This window comes from Buteo buteo, chromosome 12, assembly GCF_964188355.1.
Source record: "Buteo buteo chromosome 12, bButBut1.hap1.1, whole genome shotgun sequence".
In the NCBI taxonomy this organism is placed as follows: Eukaryota; Metazoa; Chordata; class Aves; order Accipitriformes; family Accipitridae; genus Buteo; species Buteo buteo.
The window spans coordinates 18,187,935-18,212,435 of NC_134182.1; the positions used below are offsets into that span (position 1 = coordinate 18,187,935).

General features: G+C 41.0%; 1 protein-coding gene across 7 annotated transcripts in view; it reads left to right on the top strand.

Annotated features, from left to right (window-relative positions):
* The window catches only part of TTC7A (tetratricopeptide repeat domain 7A), a 193,925-nt gene that overhangs the window by 114,155 nt on the left and 55,269 nt on the right, over positions 1-24,501 (top strand). For all 7 annotated transcript variants that reach the window (XM_075042871.1, XM_075042874.1, XM_075042870.1 and 4 more), the window contains 2 exons: positions 15,163-15,279; positions 19,238-19,335. In XM_075042871.1, the coding sequence (XP_074898972.1) occupies positions 15,163-15,279; positions 19,238-19,335 (215 nt within the window). The remainder of the gene's footprint in view (positions 1-15,162; positions 15,280-19,237; positions 19,336-24,501) is intronic.

Consider the following 24,501-nt stretch of genomic DNA (forward strand, 5'->3'; position numbering starts at 1 on the left):
GGTTATATGTGTGAAAGCATTAATTCACTGCTGTAGCTTTGAGGAGCTGCCTCACCCAGTCAGCATCACTACCCACCCTCCCTACTTCTTTTTTTCTCCAAAGACCCTTTTAGGTGGTAGATGGACTTGATACTTTCACATGTTCTAGCCCTTCCCTCGCAGTTCTAATTTTAGCATAATTCAGGCCTGTGACTTGACAAACGCCTGTCAAGTGCTCTCATCACCCTTCAGCTTGGTGTGTGTATATACGGAGGCTTTCATATCTAGTCTCTCCATTTCTCTTCTGCTTGGAGTCATCTTATGCTGAAGCCTGGTGAACACGGTAATTATTTGAAAAAGGATTACAGCTCTGAATCTTTTCCACTAAGGCTGAAGGAAGCTATTACTTCATCTTATATTAAATGGCACATGGCAATTGTAAACACCTTCTGGATTTCTAATGAATTAAATCAAATTTGTCCAAGAGCAAAGAACACTGATTTTTATCTGTATGTTTCAACAGTTTTTAAGCCAGTCTCTATGACAGGTTTTAGTTTATGCCATGTATCTACACTCAAGGAAAATAAAAATGTCAGATCTTCCATGGATGCATCTTAGGTATTGGGAATCTGATTCAAAATGTCAAATTTCAGGTGCATGCTGTGTATTTGAACCGTGCTTCATCTGGATGTCGTTCCCTGAGGGGAATTAATTATGGTAGCATGTATCACATACATAATGACAGGCTCTGTTAAGCCTTCCAGAGGCAAAACTACCAATCAGGTCAGCAGAGAGCCTGAGTGCTTTCAGTTGCCTTGGAGTAAGGAGTTCTGCACAGTGACTTTGGATATCCTTTCAGCAAGGTACTTCAGGAAAGGTGTGGACATAATAATGCAAATACAATGCCTTCGGTGTGGTGGGAATGGAGAGGAACACTATACCTGTGTTTTGGATATATTGGTTTAGAAAGGAAAGGAAATAGAAATTAGATTGTGCACTCTGAATTACAGGTGCCTTGCACGATGGCCTTTTAAGAGGGAAAGTAGGGGCATACATAAATGCAAAGCTTTTTTTATGCCTAATGGTAAAACACAGGGCAGTTATAATACTCTTATGCTTTCAGGTTGACATCTGTTCCTCCCCTTCAGACTTATTTCAAGGAAAAACTGGTACATGCTGCTAACTTATCAGATAGCAGAGATTATAAATACACACTTCCGATTTATCCTAGTGTGCTCTGATCTCTTACTCTGCAGAGAGCTCTGTGCTGAATTAATAGGACATGTGAAATAGAATAAACACAGGGATTTCATTGTGTTCTGTCAGCAGGAGCAGGTGTGAAGGAGTTCAGTCCAGCCTTTTTCTGTCCCCCTTCTTGGCTGAGATACAGGGATGCAGAGTTTGACCTCATGCACCTTGCAGCTCTGCTGCAGGACTGCTCTGCCAATCAGCACTGGCAGTCCTGCAGAAGGCAGGTGTTTCCTCACAGGTTTCTTTCAGCAAAGGAGAAGGGAAAGTATAAAGCTTTTCCCTATGAAAGGCTGGGACTTGCTATTCATCATAGCTTCTGTTCATTTCTTTTTTTCAGTTGCAGGATCCTTATGGAAGAACTGAACAGGGGGTGGTTTAGTGAGGTTTGTTTGGGGATTTTTTTTGGTTAGTCACTGGAATGTTTCAAGCAACTAATTTCTTTTTTTATTCTTTTTTTTTTTCTTTTTTTCAATTTGCAGGCTAGAATTCTGCAAATGAATGGTTTATTTAAAGGGATAAAGTAGGAAGTCAACTGGTACAAGCTGATCAAACTGCACTGACCCTGCACTTCATTTCTGTGTTTATTTGATGCATGCTTATTTTTAGGGAGTTGAAGACAGCCCGCCTGAGCTTTTCTGACTTGAAGCTTGAGTGCCAGCTCCCCAGCTAGTTTAAAAAAGATGAAAATCCATTCATTTCAGTTGAACAGAGCTGATTCCCTTTAGCTTACTCTCTGGCCCTGAATGTTTAGTTCCTTTTACCTGTTTCATTGCAGCTATTAGCTCTAAATTTTGGAACAGAGTTCAGTTTTATAAAGCACTGTGGCATTAAAAATATGTAAAGGTCAGTGGTTGCTAAGTGCTGGACTGTTTCTCTGAAAAAAAAAAACCCCAACCTTCCAGTAGTCTGTGGGTGAAGAACCACAACTATACAACTGATACTATTACCTGCACTGTACGGTATAAATAAGACCTATTTTTCAACAGTCAAGCCTGTTTTATTCTATTCATCATTTAATTATATTTGCAGTTTTACACTGAGGTGTGTTTTCAGGCTGTTATTGAAAGAAGGCCAAATATTGCTATTTTTGAACATTTCAAAGGTAGTAACTATACATGTTTTCCCAAAGGATTCTCTTTAATCACACATGCAGTGCTTGGGATCTATAATATTGTGTCATCTTTTCTCAGCACATCTGGAAGATTTGTCACATTGGAATGTAATAGATATTGCAGAAAAATAATCCATTAATCTGATTTTAGGCTCAATCTGCCATGGATTCTCTTTTTATTTGAGTTTTTTTTTAGCAGCGCATGTATTCCTCACCTTTCACTTGAGGCTTTTGGTTTTTGTTGGCAGTTCTAATTGAAATTTCTTAGGTATTTCTGACAGATTGAGAGACAGCTGATTTTTCTTTGTTACTCATGAGCAGTGACTCAGCTTATTTGTACAGTGTGAGGTGCACCTGCTGGAGTCATATGTGCAACATTGAAGTTACAACTTCCAGCAAGGCTAGGAAATGAAGCTTCACATTTAAAATACAGCCTGCACGATCCTGAACTGTATTAGTGTTCAGCTGAACTGGGCACAGGTCTCTGCTAGGAAAACCTTGTGCTGAAGTAATAGTCAAGGATGCAAGCTGTGGAACTGGGTTCTGTAAGTAGGCAGTATCCTTGGGTTGATGTGTATAGTTGGGAAATTTTTAGGAAAAAAACCAAAGATTTGTTTTATGTTTAATTATATTTGTGCCACAAAAACAAAGAATATTTAGGTTAAACTGAAATGCTTATGTGGCTGCACACATACCTCATCTCGGAGAAGAGTGTGTCTACATATATTGAACAAGCTGGATTTATTAAAAAATACAGTCAGTTGGACTATGCTTCCAGTGTGTATTTAAATCATGGTGATGCCTTTTAATAAGACTGGAAACATACAGAGCTGTTCACTGTTATATCCTGAGTTTGATTTTGTCTCAGAGTAATAGTTAAGGAAAGCTATCACGATATCAGTTCAGCCGGCTGGCCTGACATCTGTGGGGAACCTGTACTGTATGGGAGGGTAACAACATGACAAAAAGTGCTGTCGTTGCGAAAGCCAGTCTGCATGGTCCCAAACCTGACAGGAATTAAGAGCTCCAAGTCTTGACCCTGCAATTAGCTTTGTACAGGATTAAAAGGAACTATAAAGGAGCTTCATAAGGAAATTTAGTGCATCTCCAAAAACAGTCTGTGGTGAAAAAGCAACCCAGCACTACCATGAATACAATTTTGTCTAATTTTTGTAAGTCAGTGTGCTATGTCAAGCCAAATGGTAAGCACAGGTTTTGTGAGGTTAACTTAATTGTGCCAGTAAAGGATTGAGTGAAACTGCAGTAGCATGATCTTCAGCACATCTGTTGAAGTACAGACCCGAGTCTGTACACTGATTGCTAGCTCTGCGTTAAAGGTCATGGTCCTGTGTCTTCCTGCTGCTGTTACTGTGCTGTGTTCAGCTGGTGCTAACACAGACTGCAATTACATCATGGTTTTGGTTTGCAGACTTAGACAAGTGTGTTTCCTGCTGGTAGCAAAATATCTATTTCTTTCTGTAGGATTTTCTTTGATGAAGCCAGCAGTTTTCTGAATACTTATCACAACACAGGCTTGTTCTAGATTATGTGGGGTTTTTTTCTGAAATGAAGGAGCTTTTGTCTGTCTTCGCTTCTGTCACTTCTTTGAACTTCTAAGCATGTCTTTCCCCATCTTTTTTCAGGCTGGCATAGAAACCTGCTCCTCCATATCTGTATTGGGTCTGGCTGAGATGGAGTTAATACTCCCCACAGCAGCCCTCATAGCACTGTGCCCTGCATCAGTAGCTAGAAAGGTGTTGATAGCACACCAGTGTTTTGGCTACTGCTGAGCAGTGCTGGCACAGCATCAAGGCTGTCTCCCCAACATTTTTGCCCTCCCCTCAATGGCAGGCTGGGGCAGGGCAAGATCTTGGGAGGGGACACAATCAGGACAGCTGACCTAAACTAACCAAACAGATATTCCGTACCATATGACGTCAGCTCAGATATAAAAGCTAAGTAAAGGGAGACAGAGGGGGGGGACATTTTGTCTTCCAGAGCAACCACTATGCGTACTGAAGCCCTGCTTCCCAAGAAGCGGCTAGACATCGCCTGCTGATGGGAAGTAGAGAATAACATCATTTGTTTTTTTCTTTGCTTTCGCACACGCGACCTTTGCTATCACTGTATTAAACTGTCCTTATCTTGACCCACGAGCCTTTTGTTATATTTTCTTCCCCCCCAGCTGAGGAGGGGGAGTGATAGAGCGGCTTTGGTGGGCACCTGGCATCCAACCAGGGTCAACCCACCACAATATCTTACTGAACAAGTTCGTTCATCTTATAAAAAGCACTGCCTCTGAACTGTCATAAGTATATGGTGGGTTGTGTTAGCCAGAACATAGGTTGAAACATGCCCGCACGTGCCCCAGAACCAGTATCCTGTAGTGAAATTCAGTGGTGTTTGGCAGATTGATTTCCATCTTTTTCACCTCTGCAGAGACACACAGACAATGAGCACTAAATATTGGCAGACTCTGGCCCTTCTTGTGTTACTCACATTTATGCTTTGTCCTTTGCAAAGTTAAGCAGTTAGGGGAGACTTTCATAATCCTTCTTCTCATAAAGAGCTGGATCTACCAAGGTTCTTAAGCACAAGCTGTTTTAAGGAAAGGAATAATTGACTTCTTGTTGACTTCAGCAGGACTACTCATGTGCTTAAAGATGAAGAACTTTTATAAGTGTTTTGCTGGACTAGTGCCAAAGTGGCATAAATAATATTGCCCCAAAATAAAATTATAGAAAAAATGAGGTCTGTTTAACAACATTGCATAACGCATTTTGAAAAAGAAAAGCTTGTTTTACAGTAAGCCTATTGTTTTTATAGCAAAGCCAAATTTTGTGTGGTTCTAATTTACTAATACAGTGGGGGTGTGATGCAGTTTCAGACTGTTGGCTCCAAGTGTCAGTGTCCTGGTTTCAGCTGGGATAGAGTTAACTGTCTTCCTAGTAGCTGGTATGGTGCTATGTTTTGAGTTCAGTATGCAAAGAATGTTGATAACACTGATGCTTTCAGTTGTTGCTAAGTAGTGTTTAGTCTAAAGTCAAGGATTTTTCAGCTTCTCATGCCCAGCCAGCGAGAAAGCTGGAGGGGTACAAGAAGTTGGCACAGGACAGAGCCAGGGCAGCTGACCCAAACTGGCCAACGGGGTATTCCGTACCATGTGACGCCACATCTAGTGTATAAACTGGGGGGAGTGGGGGCAGGGGATCGCTGCTCAGGGACTAGCTGGGTGTCAATCGGTGGGTGGTGGGCAATTGCACCGTGCATCATTTGTACATTCCAATCCTTTTATTATTGCTATTGACATTTTATTAGTGTTATCATTATCATTATCAGTTTCTTCTTTTCTGTTCTATTAAACCGTTCTTATTTCAACCCACGAGTTTTACTTCTTTTCCCGATTTTCTCCCCCATCCCGCTGAGTGGTGGGGGAGTGAGTGAGCGGCTGTGTGGTGCTTAGTTGCTGGCTGGGGTTAAACCACGACAATCAGTAACACACAAGATTTCATAAATGTGTCAATTTGGGTAAAAATGTTTTATTAATCCTCTAGGGGGCTTCTGCTTTACTGTATTTTGTTGCATAATTTATGCAACCATAATATCAATATGCTATCACTTTTTATTACCTTGACACTAGGTTAATTAGGAGGTATTTTACTCTATTTTAAATATGTGAATCAGGATTCTGACATACCTTTGCAGACAGAAGGTGTGTTCTTGGTTGCAGATTGAGGTGACTTGGAGGTTGATGTTGAATGTTACTTTATTAGCCAGAGTCCTGGTATCCTTTCCTCTAAAAGCTGCCTAAACTGCATGTCCTAGAAGCTTTTCTGAAAAATACAACAGTTTAGAAGTGTAAGTGAAGCATCCAGTTCTGCAGTCTTTGGGGAAAGGAATATTGGCAGCATATTAAGTAATTCAGCTTAGTCCTGTTAATGCTCTTTTATTGTCTGGCAGGATCTCAGCTCAGCAATTAGAGACCCTAGGCCTTGCTTCCTTTTCGATTTCTGTAAATCAAGAGTTATTCCAGTGGTTGTGACAGCATGATAGTTCTCAGCTCTGCCCTTCCAAATTAATTCCTATTTAATCAGGGCTGGCTGGATTTACCCAGGGGCACATGTGATGAAATTCTGAAGAACCAAGCCCAACAGATGAGAAGATGTTTTAAAAGTGATGTCAGTTACAGAGGAACTCAACCTGCTTTCCTTCCTGTCCACAAATAACACTAAAGTTGAGAGCACCAGCATTAAGAGATCAAATGTAAAGGATATGGGGAAGGCAATGATGAAGAACCTAGTTCTCCAAATGCTTTGCTGAGGTCATTCCCATTATCTGCTCTGCAGTTAGAAGAATTGAAGCATAAGGAGCTGAAGTGACTTGACCAAGACTGGCCAAGAAGCCATGTGAGAGCAAGAAACAGAGCATGGCTCTCCCATGTCTATCGTCTATCGGATGTTGGCCACACGGCCACCACAGGTGAAATACAGTGGACCACAGTTTCCAGTACACCTCTGAGATTGCACTGACATTTGCATGTTGCCATGTAGGTGTCCGTTTCCACCCATAAATGAGATACTGCACCACAGAGTCACCTGAATTTAAGTGCCAGGGCTCGCATCTGCTGGAGAAGCTATGCATTGAATTGCTACTGAATTCATGACTGAAATTAAATAGGAGGTAGACCTCTAAGCTCCTAGCCTTGGATGCTTGAGACCTGGTCCCAGCTTTCAGATATGCTCCTGCAGTGTCCAGTGCAATGGGGAGTACTCTGTGTAATTGGAGCCTGTCAGAGAAAAAACAATTCAAAACAAAACATGGGGGGGTCACTTGCAAATTAAACCTCAGATTAACATCTTCTGAGGTGTTGCAAGGGAAATGCTAATGCACTGTGCTTGGAGAGGGAAATTACATATAAAAAGTTGACGTAAACACTCTGCATAGCAAAACCAGAAACTTTTTTTCCAGGTTTTGCTGTAAAACTTATAATTGTGAAAATTATTTTTGTCTTTATTCAGGCAAGATATGGACTGAAATACATATGATTTGTGATGGCACAAAAACATTTTCTTGCCAGTTCCTCATCAGGGTGAGAGGAAGATAAAAACTCTTTTCAGGTGTATCACCTAAAGGATCCTACGTAACACAGGGTGAGAGAAGAGTTTTTATCAGCTCTGCTAACAATTTGCTTGATTCCTGCATTCTTAACAAAAAGCAATATACCACAAGTCTGGGATTCAAAATGAATGATCTAACTAAAAGGAAAGGAGATAATAATTCTGATCACCTTTTTTTTGGTGCCTTCTTTTCTTGGGTATGACTAGTTACAGCTTGATTCTGAAGAAGGTGAAGACAAGGAAGGCTTTCAGTGTTTCCCCACCCCCAGCAAATCAGTGTGCTTTTTCTTTCAGCAGACTATTAGTTAATTGTTGGTTTTCCTTCAAGTGACAACCTGCCTGGCTTTAGTGGATAAAGGGGATTTGTTAAAAGACCTCCTTCCAATATAAGTGGCAGTTTCGGGACGGGCCACATCGACATTGACTGATATTTGCCCTCTGTATCACAAGAGAATCTGATGGACCTGAATGCTGAAATAGGTGCATGAGGTTGCTGGACTGGCTGCAAACATGTTTGTCTTGGGAAGTGACGTTTGGGTCCATGCAGAGATATACAATATAGTAATGTAGTCCATCGGCAGGATCTTCACCTGACTGACAGGAGGCCCTTCTGCCATCATGTACAAGCTGCAGCTTGCAGGAGGAGGCAGTCCAAGAAAAAACACCCAGAGCTTGAGCCCTGCCAGTGGCCACTCCTTTGTTTTTGCTGTGCAGTCTCTGACAGGTTGGGCTGCAGTCTTAGCTTTTCTGATCACTTCTTCTTCTGTTTCCCTCCTCTGCGAGCAAGAGCCTTCTAGGTGCCTCATGTCATAAGACTAAGCCTCACAAATTGTCTTCAGCGTGTAAACTTTTAAATAGCCTAGAATCGACCTCTCTGGAAACTGTTCTCACCCACTGCTGTGCTGTTGCAGTCATAGTTCATGGAACAAAGTTAGCTGACTTGCTGTTGTCATGCAAGACTGGGGCTCTGAGCAGGACATTGTTCTAAGATGTCAGCTCTGAGTCGGCTAGTTTTCCTGGGCTGGGAAGATGAAGTCAACAGTTCTTTGGATATGCTACTAGGCTCCCTGTTTTTATTTTTTGTTCATATTGGGGGATAAATGGCAGGGAGCCATTTAAAAAAAAAAAAAAGAGCTGTATGTCTGTAAAAGTATATGATCAATTTATTTTTGTAGGTAAAGTGATAGATAACATGGCACAGTATGAAGTTATAAAAGGAGGCTGCAGTCAGCATTGCTGGCATTAATTTAAATAGAGAATGTGCCCTTAAATGTCAGGAGACTGCAAGAAGCACTGAGTTATTTGAGAAAACAGCAAATTTGATGTTGATTTTATCAACAAAAATGCAGGAGATTAAAAGCAGCTTTCCAATTTTGCCAACTTTTTTTCTTATTGATAACGTCACTAGGGCTTTAGCGGGTGCTCTAGGAAGGTTAACGAAACCATAATAGTTATGGTGAAAGAGTATACATTGAGTATACAACAGTATACAAGAGTAACTAATTGGCTTGTATAGGTGACTCGCCACTGAAGCTAAACTCAGCAACTGGTAAACTGAGCAGCTAATTTGCTGTGAAGATACTACAGTTCCAGATACACTGTCCTCTCATACTGGCAGACAAGACCAGACAATCTGGGTTATAAAAGGAACGTGGGCTGCAATCACATTTCAACTGTATCAAAATGCGAGAGTGGCCATTCTTGATCAAACTAAGGGCTTGTCTGGCTTCAGCAGGGTATCTGGTGAATGCACAGGGACAAGCAGGTAGAAACGTGGCAGTAGGATGATCCTACCCCTCATATGTCATCCCCGCTTCTGTCAGCTGAGTGGTTCAGAGGCTTTTGGAGCCAGAGGTTGCATTAAGTTGTGTTAATGCCCCTGATGGGCCTGTTATCTGTGAATTTATCTGATCCCTTTTTGAACCTATTTATATGTCTGCTCCAGAACATCCTGTAGCAATGGGGTTTGCACTTTACTTTAGCGTTGTATGAAAAAGCACTTAATTTGCTCATTTTAAATCCACTGCTTGATTGCTTTATTGGATATTCCTTACTTCTTTCATTGAAACAAGACAGAGTGCTTTGATTTCCTGATTTTCTTCATGCTATTCATGATTTTATAAACCTGTCATTTCCAGGCTGAGAAGTCTGTTTATCTCCATATATCAAAAGCGTTCCAAAACTTTGATCATTCTTCTTGTCTCCTCCATCCTCTTTCCAGCTCTGTTAGATCAGTCTATGTCCTGTATCCACTTGTATCCAAGGGGAAGAAACTAATTCAAGAGTTCAGTGATGAAAATGTTGGGCATTTGAATCCATGCCTCGCAGTTTCTCAGAGAGTATCTTCAGGCCATCTACCCATTCAGGTTGTGGCATTCCCCTGCTTTTCATTGGAGCTGGTATGGAATGTTTATCTGGGCTTCAAAGAGGTAGGAGGGTGAGCTGGTCTCTGCTGTCCAGTGGCACTTGGGCACCTGCATGCTGCTCCAACACCCCATCAGTCAGTCACTGGATAAAGTGCATTTGCTGTCCTTGGAGCTGTGACTAAGATTCTGGTTTCTCTCTCCAGGCAAATGTCTGTAAACATACACAAACAAACAGGCACATGCATCCTGTCATTTAATGAAAGAAAGAAACAAAGTACAACTATTAGTTGCAGAAGTTCAGCATCTTCATGCTAATATACACAATTGTCTCTGTGAATTGGGACATATTGCTGCTGGTTTGGGTGTTTTGTTTTGTTTCCTTTTGTATTCAAAATCCAAAATAACCCAGCAGCTGTGTGTGTAGGTAGGCAAATCTGGGTAAATAATGAAAGACTTGGGGAATGATGGCCCTGATCTGGTAAAGCTCAAAGACATGTAGATCTTTGAGCAGCTGCTGACAAGCTCTGAAAAACTGGAGGGATTTATAAGCAGCCAGTGAATGGCAAAATATATAGCAAAACATATAGATAAATGACTACATAATAATCATTGTTCCTAATTTAGTCTCTCAACCTTGAAACGAGTGGAATGTGTTATTGTTTGTTATAGTACTAGCATTATTTATCACTTGTCAGATGGTAGGGCACAGAGATTCCATTGTGTTGCTGTATAAATGTGTAGTTAAAGAGCTACATTTGATATGAGCTACATTTGATACTAAAAATGCCATTTAAAGGAGCTTTGAAAAGTTCCAATAATTAACTGATTAATAAATCTTTATACAGTCTTAGAGCATCCATGAAGTAGTCAATAGGTTATTACTAAACAGAGCAACTTACAACTTCTTCCACAGATGTCCTTATAAGCATTTATGGTATACCGTATGCACATGTGAAACCTTCTGATAGTAAGTATTAACTGTTAAACCTCAGGAAAGAACTGCCTCTTTTCTTCATGGGTAATATTAAAGAACTTAAAGACTGAACATTTAGCCATGTAGGATTAGAAGACTCTCAGGAGAGCTCAGTAGGTGTATTTGGCCAGACCTTGAGACATGGTGAGTATCAGCAGCCAAAATTAGTGTTTATGAAGACAAATGTTGAATACCTCCTGAAAACAACCAAAGTAGCTTGCTTGCTGCTGAAAATTTTCATAGGCCTTCCAGTATTGCAGTCCCTGCTTTTTTGTCAATGTGTGGCATATTACAGTGATATTTCTGTCATACTGCTGGAATTTTGATATTTGGGAAACCTAATTTTGAATTTTCAGACCTTCATATTTCAGCAAAGTCAACTGTATACAGATTCTAATTTGCCAGAGTTAATGTTACTGTGATAGTTATGTATGTTTGCTTGTGGCAGTAACCTGACGTTACATCAGGGAATAGAAGCTTTTGCATACTGTCCACCTATACAATAGAAGAAAACCTCTTCTGAGAGGGAGCTTAGAGTCCAGTATCAAGAATAAGCACTGGTTATTTTCCATTGTTACTGTCCCTGACATTATACACATTACAAGAATGATTTGTAGATTTTTTGCTTTCTGTCTCTATGCTTATTTAGTAGAATTTTTATGTGTTTGCTTTAGCACAAATCACTCTGTTTTCATTTTCAGAGGCTAATGGAATTACCAATGACCGTATTGATAATACTGGGGCTATCTTTATGCATTGAATCTCTTTAAGAGTCTGCTCTGCTTAATATTACAAGCATCATACAAAAGTACAGTAAAATGATATTAAGAAAATATGATGAGGTGAGATCTGTGCATATGTATCTTTTATTTAGGCCTTAGAGTTGTGTGCAGACACTGATATGACACAATACCCATTAGATTTCAAATTATTTGTAGCAAGAGTGCTATCTCAGTAATAAAATAAGCTTGAGATAAGTGATACTGTGTCACCTACTTTAGTGTTTTTCCTATATTTTTATTTATCTGGTTTTGCTGTTACAAAACCTATTAGAAGCTGAGAAACACAAACGGCATGTATGTATTTCCACCTTTTAATAATCATGTTTAATTGTGTTGTTCACTACTGCTGTCAGTATGGTTTGATTCCTTTTGCCACTTACATTCTTCCTATTTGCCTTTTGGTTTGGTTCATTATATTATTACACAATAATGTGAGTAGCGCTACTGCAAAGGTGAACTACCACAACAGCTAACAGCATGTGATATATCTGAAATCTGGTAGTGTTGCACTGCAGAGACAGTTGCTAAAGTTGCGTGATTTTTTTTTTTTTTTATTAACCTTTGTGTGTCTATGCCTTATGACTGGTGATAATACTGTGCTGAGACTTCATTATGTTTTTGTGAGAGATTAGCTTTTTTCCTATGTTTCACTAGTTCTCTCTGCTGAGACAGAACATTGCATCTTCATCCAAAGAAGTTGACATATACTCACTGTAAGCAGTAAACAGCAGAGTAATGGAGAGAAGAACTTGATGTGCTTGTCTTTTTAATGTTTAACTGCAATGTTTAAATATAGTATGTAGTGATTTTAATTGCCTGCTGATAACTAAGCCATCTATATCCCTACTAATGTGAAAGGGAGAAGGAAACGTTAATATAACCCTCCGGTATAGTAGTTTGACTGCTAATAGAGTCTTCTTTCCTATATTCTTCTATTTCATTAAGAGTGGTATCTTAGAGCATTGAAAAGCATGGAGTTAATAAGGGATGTAATACGACTGTTCTCTAGGCCTGAGGCTCCTTGACCACCAATCTTCTGCTGCAAGGAGGGTCATACAGTGCTTTAGAAGGTCTTTCATTTTGAAAGTTTGTAGTGGTTTAAAAAATATTCTGCATGCTTAAAATAGCATCGATTGTTTAGTGTTGTTTCTTGGACTAGTAGAATATTTTTGATAGAGTAATTGCCAGAAGGAAGGTGATGATGCAGTCTCACCCCTCTGCACAGCACAGTCCAAAGAAGCTTGCTCACAAGCCTATGCATCAAACCCATAGCTTCTATTTGTGCATTACCATTGCTTTCTGGATGTTATCCTGTCTTGCTAAAAAGGCTTTAAATACTACAGAATTTACTGTGCACACAATGTAGCTGCTGCAAAGATTATTTTCTTTGATAGTTATGTGTCTGCATTTACCTATAAATCTGTATTTGACTAGTTTCAGCTTCCAATAAATCCTTGGATATTCTAATACCTTTTCTTTTAGATCAAAGACTCTACAATTAGATGCTTCTCCATGTACGTGCTTGCAGGCTGGGGCAAAATAATTTCTTGGCTGCTTCCTGGTTAAACCAAATAAGCTGAGCTTCTTAACCCTGTGACGAAATATGTTTTTCTAGCCCTTGGATCACTTGCCATAACCTTTTTCTGAACCTCATCCCATTTTTAGTCATCTTTTGGAGTTAACTAGAAACAGGATTGTAGTAAGTGTCTTGCTGATGCTGTGAACAGGAATAACCACATCTTCCAGCTCCTACTTGATTGTGCTTCCATATATGGATGCTAAGGGTTGCTTCACCTCTTAACTGCATTGTTGTTCAGGAAGCTCATGTTCATGAAGCTATCTTTTATAATACTGTTGCACTCCAGGGTATAACCTCCCATCTTTCTAGTGTGGTATGTATTCCTTGCTCCTGAGTGACTGATTCTATATTCTGTTGTATTAAAACAAGCTTTGTTCTTATGAGCCTGGTTAACTAAGGGATACAGAGCAGCATGCATCACTGACCAGTTTCCATTGCTAACTACTCCTTAGAATTCAGTCTCATTTTTATTAAGAGTGCGTCTACTGTTATATTCTTTGTCCCAGCAAAATTTTTGATCAGTCCATGGATCTAGCCCAAAAATAACTACCTGAATCATAATAAGGGCACTTCCTTTCAGTTAGGGGGTCAGCATCTTTAAGAGCAGGGGATGTTTTTAATTAGTATTTGTTTTGCTCAGATCAGTAACAAGAAAATCAAAGGTAAACATAGAGTAGGGATATAAAATAGTAAAAGACAAAGACAAATTCCCTTGATTATGAATCTTGATCTTCCTTTCCTAGCCTAAGTTTGTACCTGGGAAATTTAGTTGAATGCTTGTCCTGTGGGGTCAAACTGTAGCTGCAGCCGTGAGCAGACTTCGCTATAGCAGTGGATACAGTTGGGCTATATATTGGTGACTTCCCTTCCTGCCCCCCTGGAAAAAAACTCTAATGTTTGTTAGTGCAGAATGGGACTACCATTTTAGCACATTACTGTAGATACGTACCAGAGTCTTGGCTGCAGATTTCTAATTATTGCAAGTGAAGGATCTCTTACTCAGCTGCAAAGTCTTCTCTAACGTCATCTATGCAGTTGCTGTTCTCTCTTTCTGAAGCTGTTTGGATTCCCCAGGAGCCTGCAAGTCACATCCACAAAACTGGTTTTAGGATTTTCAACGTTCAGCTGTTAATATGCATGTATGTACATATATGTGCATCCAGTGGATTAATTGCTAGCCATATTGAGCTAATTCAAAATGAAAACATTTAAAGCAGAGAAGTAAATTTACATTAGTAAATCAGAAATAAATTCAATCATCTTGGCAGTTAAAAAATATAACGAGTGTTGTGAAGGATGGTGTTAAAAGCCATGCTAGCAGCAAGTGGTAGGTTGTGTAATTGCCGAACCTGTCTTCTAACCTCTGTTTGACCTAATTCTGCTGAATTCCAGTCGTCTGTGCAAGTACATATTCTCTAGGTATAAGAATAGTAGCAGGAGTTACACTACGTAGAACAAGAATGTACAAGGGCTATCAGCTGTCTTGCCTAGGGGGATGAGATGATTGCCAGCTGAGGTTAAAAAAAGGCATTTCCTTCGTGTGAAGCGTTACATAATTGTCCGCGTGTATTAAGTGTGTTGGGGTTTTTGTCTGAAATGTGTTATATAAGCCAGTGCTATAAGAAGATGCCAGACTAAGAAAAGAGCCTGGCATATGTATTAAGGCAATTTGGTTTTATTCTGTTTTTAATCCTGTCCAAAATAAAATGAGATTCATTTTATGTTTCACCTTGTTAGCTTTGCATTGCATTGCTTTTAACACTGTCCTGCCAGCTTTGTGACGCAAATTTGACTGCAGCTGAGGAAGATTGTTAATCCCCTCATCTCCTTTTGGGGAATCAAAGTTGAGCCAAATGAAATGTTTTGTGCTACAGTGTTTTCTTTTATTGCTGCACATACAAGGCAAGTAAAAATGCTGGCTGCCAGGATCTCACTAGAGTGATACTGATTCTCCACATTTATGAGATGTCAATAAAATAGAAATTATTCTTTTTCATCTTGCAGCTTACTCTTCACCAAAGTAAAACTGGAATGGATACATAAAGGACCTGAAGAGGCTCTGGTGACATGCAGACATATGTTGCAGATGTGGCAGATGGTATATAATGTTTTACAGCACAGGTAGGATTTTTCCACTGTCTAACAAGTTCAGATTTCATAATGGAGATGCAGTTATTTTCTTTAATTGTCTAGATACTTAAGTTATTTTGCAGAAAGGGTAATAAACAGTACTGTTTAAAAAGAAACATAAGTAATATTTCTAGCTGTGATTAAAAAAAAGTGCAAGATTTTAATAGCCATGATTTAAAAAAAAAAACAAAAAAAACCCAAAACAAACAAAAAAAAACGCAACAAAACCAAACCTCAATATTTTAAGATGGAAGAAGGAGTTTGAACCAAGGGTTTCTGATTTGAATGTCTAAATATCTCTATCCTTATTCAGATGTCCAGAATGGAGGGCAGATTCCCCCCCCCCGCCCCCAAAGTGCTGAGCATCCATGAGTTATTGCTCAGAGTCTGCATTAGTTGGCACCCAGGAATGTGAGGGGGTAACACAGTCCTGAACTGAGTAAGCCAAGAAAAGGCACACGGCTAAGACTCTATCATATGCTGTGGTTGCATGCCAGTAGCATGGCCTGGTCCTAACAGGGCAAGGAAAGGACTGAAGGATGTAGCATCTTTCTCCCTTCCCTTGTCCTAATAAATCTGCATTTAAACAGTGCTAGGTTCCCTGTTTGTTCCCTCCCTCTCATCTCCTTTCCCTCTAAAATGAGAAGTTCAGAAAGTATGAAAGGTACCAGGTTGGGTTTTCTTCCTTTCCAGACCCTTTGGATATTGTCCTAGTTATGATACCACTGTACAACTGTCTTGGGAATGTTATCCCAAGACTGTACTTATCTCTCACCTGTAATGTCCATAGAGGTTGTGTTTGAAGGGAAGGACAGCATGCTTGATGGCAACAGTCATGACAGCAGACTGATGAAGCTTGTATTGTTCCCCAATTTCTGTATGCATTTACATAAACTTTATAAACACCAGAAGTGTATGTACAGAATGCTGCATGTCTGTATACAAGTTGTCCTTCGGGGATTATTAGTAATTCCTTGTTGCTTTAGCTAATGAGCAGCAGACCAAACACAAAAATCAAGATATTTACATAGCAGCAGAGAAATGGTCTCTTACAGGCTGGAATCATTGATTTCCTTAGGCCTTAGTCTCTTTAACTAAAGATTCAGTCACGTACCTCTCACATGAATAATCTTTATACACATGAGTAGTCCTCATGAAGCTGATCAAATTCACACTGAACAATTATGACTAAGATTTACTCTTGCTAGGGGGGGCTGCAACTCTGAGACTGAAGAGAGTACATTGGAAAACAGACAAATGGATAGTTCGGCCATTTGGACTGCATTCGGATCCCAAGCTGTGCTTTGGCTGTTACACTTAAAAACCCAAGATGTGATAGCTTTAGAGACTTCTTATAAGCTTTAGCCATAGAAGCCTAAACAAAATAAATGGCTTTGCTTTTGCTTTTAGGATCTCTTAAATATGTATTTCACTGCTATTTCCAGTGGGACTTTTTGTCTTTCTCAAAAAATACATCATAAAGCATTTTCTATTGGGAAGTACTGCTGGAAAGGTAGCAAGAATGAACTCGGTACCTGCAGTTTTAGGCTGGATTTGATGATCTGGGAAGCCCCTTGTATTAAGAAAATTGCAGCAGTATCAGCTAACAAATATGTAAAATATTCCAGGTTGGCCTGGTAAAGGAACTTAAGGGGAATTCTTATCAATGAGACTTGGACACAGACATTTTTCTCTTGGAAAAGAGAAGCCTGTATTTACATAAAATTGAGAGTTGTTGCACCCTATACTCTTTACTAGTTCAATCGGCAGTTGATTGCCTACACCATTAAATTGCACTTTAGTTACATTTGGTTGCATTTGTCTGGCCTAAGTTTCCCAGCTTTGCAATCTTGCTATGACTCTGCTAGACTAGAGAGTCTTTCAGGGCCAATATTTTCTCCCCAGGCAGCTATTCACATGCCATGCTTGAGTCCCCTCTTGTCTTCTCCCTGATAAATTGGTGCCTCTGCAGTCTCTCTCACAATCAAGTGTTTCCTTCAGCAAACATGGGCAGTGGAGTGACAACATGTCCCACCGTCAGCCTTTCCAGGGCTGTATGTGGAATGCAAATCATCTGGTTGCTGTCCCTTCCATGGTGCATGGAAAAGCTTTCTTGGCTGAAGGCCTTGTACTGCAGCTTTGAAGGGGTAGTTCATTTTCAGCCCTTCTCCGGGATAATAAAGCTGTTGGGAGTGGCTGTTTTGCACAATGCAGTCCACTTGGTTTTCAGGCTAGGATTTCAGTCTGTTTTCCCAGTTAAAAGGCCATGCTGTTGACTGTACTGAGGTGCATTTTGTTAACAGAAGGGATCTCATCAAGCCTTCTCTGAATGCTGCTCTCCTGTGGTCAGTTTTTACTGTGGCCAAACTTACGCCATCCACCAATCTCCTCACCTGTCCTTTGTGTAGCAGTATAGCATATAAGCCAGTGTTCAGCCTTGTGCCTGAACAGTGACTTCATGGTGATGGCTGCTGCATCAAAGCAGTGCTCACCTCATGGGAGTAATATTTTGAAGTGCAGCTGCCATGTTCCTGCATATGCAACGCACCAGTAAGACAGAAATGTCCCTACGATTCCACCAGCAGCCCCCAGCCAGGGCACTTACACTTGGGTTAATCCTGGCTAGGCAAGGCTGAGCCCCAGGATAGAGAATTTAATTCTCCCTTGCATCTGTCACCACATGATAGTCTCAAGTGGGATATCAGTGTAGAAACCTGTATGGAAGGCAGGGAGGCCCAGTCAAGGCCGGAGATTTGTGCAGACAGTCAAATGCACAAGAATTCAGGGTCCATTTAACAGAAACCCTAATATTTGATCCCAAACTCCAAGTAAAAGGTTAATTAGCTATTGTAAATATGATTATTACTATGATGAATGACAGTAAGTGGCTTTCAGTCCTAGATTGTTAGCTGGGAATGATGAGACTTGGTTTCTCTTTTGCTATTGTTTTCTGTGATAACGGAACAATCATATTTAAAACAAAATAGCAGTCCCAAGCTAATTCTTCTGCTAGATTAATGCAAATTCAAGGGAATCCTGTGCAATCCCTACCAAAGGACTGATCAGACTGGAAGATGGGGCATCTACAGCAATCATGACTCTGAGACAGCTTGTCTCCTGGGAGGAATATTGTCCAAAGGCTGAGCTGCAGGCTTGGAAGTGTGCCAGAAAAAGTAGCCAGGGCAGTCACTTTTCCTTTTGATATTTTGTCCCTTAATGGATGATGAGAGGAGATATCATCACCATCTGATCCTGGGGGGATGGCAGACTATGTGATGACAGGAAGGCTCAGGACATCTCTGTTAAGTGATTTTTCACTAGGTACATGTTTGGGGGTTTGGGTTTGTTTTGGGTTTTTTTTTGAGTTTCCCGTTGGAAGACCTCTCTTGTGAGGACAGAAGTCTAGTAGCAGAGAAGACCAGATAGTCCTCCTTTCATAAAGTGTTGCTATGTGGTAGCTTTTATTTTCCTCCTTTGTTTGAACAGAACAAAGAAAATAATCCCTTTGAAATTAAGAAATTGTCAGCCTGGGTGGAAGGTGGTAATTGGTCTGTTTCAAAAGGATCAGCACAGCAGACCTGTGAACAAATCTTTCTGCAGACAAGCCCAAGGGATGGTGGTTCTTTCTGGGCATGGGGCTGCTGGTTGGCCTCCTCTGGTCTGGCTTCTAGCTGCCAAAATGTTCCTCGTCCAGTGGTTTGCAGACTCCCAACAGCCAAATAAACTGATACCAGCATGTGCCTTGAGGGCCTTGCTGGGCGCTGTCTCTCTGAGCTTCCTGTCCATTGGCAGGGTGGGGGTGTTAACACATCAAGAAGCTGATTGCCTGCAACTGGAAAGCTTCAGTTTTCAGTTCCAGTGGCAGCTAGATGAGACTATTGCCTGCTTTCAGGGAACGTTGTCTCTCCGCTGAAAGGTGGCCAGGTAACACAGTTTTGTTTCTTTACAGTGGCTCTGAGAAAGGAAGTAGTGTGACAGAAACACCAGTGATCAAAAAGCATAATGGACTGCATCTCACACTCCCGGATGCTCATGATGCTGACTCTGGTGAGGAAACAAGATTTGTGCTTTCGTAAATTCGTAAATTTGTCGTAAATTCATGCTTTTGTGAGAGAGGAATGTTTTATTTTCTCCAGTGAGGGCAGAGGGGCTGTGCGTGCACGTGTTGCTGGGCTGGTGGTCAGGAGGTCCAGATCAGTCTCCAGGGCCATCTCTACTGCAGAACATGTCACTGTGGTTTGTCTGTACCTTGGCTTCCCCATGCATAAAACAAAGAGATGAGTTCCTGCTTTCTTTTACAAAGCTCTCTGAGATGAGCATGAAAGGTATTAGATGGGAGTTCACTATACTTCTGCAAGAAATTTATAATTCAGTCCTTTTTTTTTCCTCCCCTCCCCCAGTGTAGTCCTTTTTAGATGTCCTGATCAAGCCAGCTATTATTGTGGTTTTGGAAAGCTGAGTGAGAGTGTCAATTCCTATTAGAGAGTGATTTGCTTTGGGATTTGTACATAAACCTTGTGATGCTTTATTATAAGGTAAATACACATTCACGGTAACAGATATAGTCAGATGGAAATAACTGAGACATCAAAGCTAATCTTGGCAGGAAGGGGAAAGGCAGCTTTCAGAGTGCTGCTGACTTGTGATTTTATCATAAGTCTTGTGATATTTGGTGCTTCCTTTAAAACCTTAACTCTCAAAATCAGATGATTATGTGAGAAACTTGCCTTTTAACTTGGAAGTTTTTTTAGGGAAGCAACTTTCTACCCTTTCTATCCTTGTGGATGTAGAAGAAACACTTGCAAAAAAATGAACCTTACAGACTCAGGAATTGGACAAGAATATAAAAGCTTGTTTAACTGTTAGCTTCTTTAAAAATAAGTCTCATGCTTTGGGGTTAGGGAATTAGGGTTTGTCTGAGTTTTAACCATGAACATTTGGAATTGGTAAAACTGAAGTCACATGCTCAGCATATGTGGCTGAGATGGAGGACAAGTTCTTATGTGTTAAGTATGTGACTTGTATTAAATTATGTGTGTTTAAAACCCATTTACACCCACCAATGGTTAAGAAGCATTGCAAGGTTAGGTCTTGAGCAAACATTCAAATATCAAAACATTACTCAGTGTGTCTGCTCTTCTGTTTGTAGTGTTAAACCCTTAGGGTCTATATTTATGACATTATAATCTTACTGATTCTATACACACATATTTATGTAATTTTTAATCTGTTTATTCCATTTCCCCTTTATTACCCTTTGCTGAGACGAGTCTCTGTATTTTGTCGTTTTTCTCATTGTTTATATGGAAGTGTTCTATAGTCTTTGGCTTAATTAAAGAGAACAGGCCAAATTCAGCACAGATGATGAAGAAGATACAGTAAATTAATATGTGCTGTTTGGCATATTAAAAAAGGGAGTTGATATGACATGAAAGTTTCCTAGTGATACAAAATCATTTAGGATAGTCATCACTTGACAGTAATTGTGAAGATTTGTGAAATATATCCTATCATCCCTGATGCTGGGCAGTAAAATGTTTCAGTGAATATATGAAAATGGTTTGGAAAACCCTGTAGGTAGTTTGCAGAATCCATCAGCCACTAGGCATTACTAGGAAAGCAATAAAAACCAAAAAATACTATTTGTCACAGTACTTCTGATATCTATCTAATTCCTACTCTGCTGCTGAAACAGTGAGTGGCTTATGGTGCCTAGACAGTAGGGCTGAGCCTGGACTGATTCCTGCCCCTTCAGCTCTAGCTGGTGCTTAATGGTATGTGAAAGGAATTCTGGGTGTGGATCCCATGATCTTCTAGAGATCCCTTGCCTTGCTTTGTAATTGTCTGGAGAAAGGAGTGTGGCCAGGTTTGGGCTACATGCACTTCACAGCCATGGTTTGAGATTTTGAGACCAAATTGTCACCAGCAGAGCCTGTAATATTTTGATATGCTGGTGTGCTGCCATTCTAAGACCTCACTCCTGCCTCCTGCTTTCTCCTCTGCTGCAGACCTGCAACACCTCCTCCAGAGTCACAGCAAAGCTCAGGCATGTTTGGTCTCTATGTAGCGCCCTCCTCAAAAAGCACCTGGGTTGGGTACTTGTTCCAGCCTGCTCATAGCTCAGTTCTAGCACCCAGCATGCAGTGGAGCAGCTGTAGTTCAGAAAGTGCTGTATGCCATGGTACTGCCTGCCAGAAAGAGCAAATTAATGTAAAGTACAAACTTTAAACCAGCTTTTCACACATACATAAAGTGATTTGCACTGAATGCAGTTTGGTTTTAGCCAAGAAATTTATTCCTCCTCCACTTCGAGAATCTAGGTTTCCATGCTAACGTGGTTGCACCCACAATGGATGTAAGGATGGGGCTCGTACTGAAATTACACCATCCACTTTAGCACAGGACTGGCACTAGCTGATTTCAGCAAGGTTCTGTGGCTCGCTGCTCTGCAGGCTCTAGGTGCTGCCATTCTCCATCTGCAGAAATGAGGCAACTGAGTCTGTTGTCCTGGTTGGGAGCCTCTTTGAAGACAGTGGGAGGTGAGAGTGGAAAGTACAGCTCTAGCCCCTCTCACCCTTGTGCCTTCCCAGAGCTGCAGCTGTGGCTGGCTGCTTTGAAGGAGGGAGGAGGTCTGATTTTTTTCTGCATCATTCTGGAACAGGCTCTGGTTTTCCATCGTGAAATCCCCTGGGAGAGTGCGGCAGTATCACTGTAATGCACAGGCACTCTGTGATCTCTGGGCTCATCACTGAAGGGGGGATTACTGCGGCCAGGTTTGACACTGGCCTCTCCCTCTGTTAGACCACAATGAGATTATTTGCTGTGCCAGAATTTCAGGTTTGCTGCCAGGAAGATTAATTCCTCTTTATTTTCTTCCTCTTCTCTTAACAGAAGCAGTGTTCCTAACTAAATTCACTGATACCAGTCAGCTGCCTTGCTGTTTCATTCTTTTTCTGATTTAGTCTTATCTTATAATGCTCTTGCCTGAAGTGATTTAGGCTAGGGAATTATGTGTTTCTTATAAGCCTAGTAAATCTACTGAGGTACATTTCTATTTTGATAGCAGTTTTTTCGTTGATGCAAAATATTAAACTTGGTCCTTCTTGGTCTTACATCAACCCTAGAACAGTGCTTTAAAATTTTTTAGATATATTTTGTATGGGTTATGCGCAGGGCTCATTGTGACAAAATCAGTTTTGTTATTTTTATTATTTCTTTCCAAAATGTTTGGAGGGCTTTACTGTAAAATGTGAATTTTATATTCTGTGTAGTGGAGCTGTTAAAAAGAGAAAGAGACTGCACTAAAATAACAAATTGATGTGATGTCTTCTTATGCCAACATTTGCATGTATTTTGAGGCATGACATTAAAGTTCTGTGAGACAGGTTTTGTGTTTGGGTTTTTTTTTTAGCATAGAAAGATCTACATTTCTTTAGGAAGAGATATTTTATAATGAGACATTCAGAAACCTTTTTTTAATGTTTGAAGTTTTTCTGGCTCCCCCTGCTGTCACGACCCAGACTGGACAGACCAGGGAGTCATGTTTAATTCGAAATTCCCTCGGGCTAAATTAAGGTGAAACGACACCAAACAAACAGTTAAAGATTTTATTTATGACAGAAGCAAATTGAACTGGGGAGGCGTGGTAGTAGGTAGCAGGTTTTCTCACAACAGGAATTGGCGTAAGACTACTTCTGTAAACTGTGTAACCCAGGGTCACCATATATATCAATTCAGGGAATAAAGAGATCCCTCCTGTTGAGTCACAAGGTTCAGAGCAGACCCCCTTGCTTTCCAGACTCCTCCTCAGAGAAGGGTCTAGGGGCGGCTGGATCCACTCTTAGTCTCAGACTTGGTCAACGGTTTATATCTTGAAACGGATGAGGTGTAGGGATTGTGGAAAAGGAAAAAGGAAAGAGAGAAGAAGACAGTGAGAGAAAAGGGAAAAGAGAAAGATTTCACCGGTCCTGGGTCCAGCATTGGTTCAGTCAGCTGAGGGGTCCAGTTCCAGTGGGCTCGCGTGCCTGGGGCTTCAGTTTGTCTCCTTTTATCATCCTTGCCCCATCTTTGGTCAGGCACCCAAACTCCTGACATTAATGAGCAGTTTGTGAGCCTTTGGGCTTGGGGGTCCTTTGTGGAGTAACTTCTCCTTTCCTGCAGACATGGCCATTGTTTGATCTTTGTATCAGAACAGGGAGTTGCACACCCTCCAGCATGCCCTCCCCATCCTGTTGCTGATGTCTGAGCTGATGGGCTTTTCACCTTGGTTCATTGCTGTGCAGGGTTTGTCTTTAAGCAGAACTTGCCCCACCACAATGTTTGAGACATTAACTCTTTCAGTCTCTCACACCTGCCAGGCAGAGGTCAGAGTGATACTGGTACAATACTTGCCTACATCCTCTCTCGGGAGACAGCATGTGTTAGAGGTATACTCTTTTCCGGCTCCAGTAGCCTTCAGCCCACCCACAGGGTGACCATATTGCCTGAGGTTCAGAGCTGTGACTGACCCCCTTAACGGCCAGGCTGGCAAAGACCTTCACTTACAGAGTTTATTTGGGTAGACAAGCTTTAAGGAGCATTCCTGTGAGCAATCCAGCAGAGACGGGTAAGAACAGCAGTAGCAAATGTGCAGATATGGGCTGGGATGGAGAGAGCCTTTTCATCTGGTGTGTGTTTGTCTAGAACAAGGACCATATCTGTGTCTGAGGCTGGGCAGGGATGGGAAGGGATTGGATGGTCTCTGCCTAGTGTGGTTTGCTTCCTTGTGTAGGCTGAAATGGAAAAGAAAATAAACATCAGAAGACTGCAATGCCAAAGGCTGTTTAACACTGTAAATTGCTAAGTAACTTGGGTTCCCTTTTCATGGCTGTGCAAATTGAAGCCCACAGCACTGGGCAAGATCAGTCTCAAATTGCAGGCTTTCCCCTTCTGGCAACTACCCAGCTAATGAAGAGAAGAAGAGGAGCAGCTAACTGGAGTTCCTTTGAGTGCAACTAGCTCATAGTGATATTCCTGTAAAGCCTCCTTTGTGAGGGAAGGATGCTTTAGTAGATCCTAAGTGGCTGTTCAGCCTCACAGCAGCATGTGAACCTCTCCAAAATGCACAAAGGTGCCTTACAATGACATGGTCTCCTTGGTTTGACTTGGAAGGAAAAGAGGATTTCCCCGAGCTCTGTGAGGGTGTGAATAAAACGCCAGCCCATCTGCCCACCT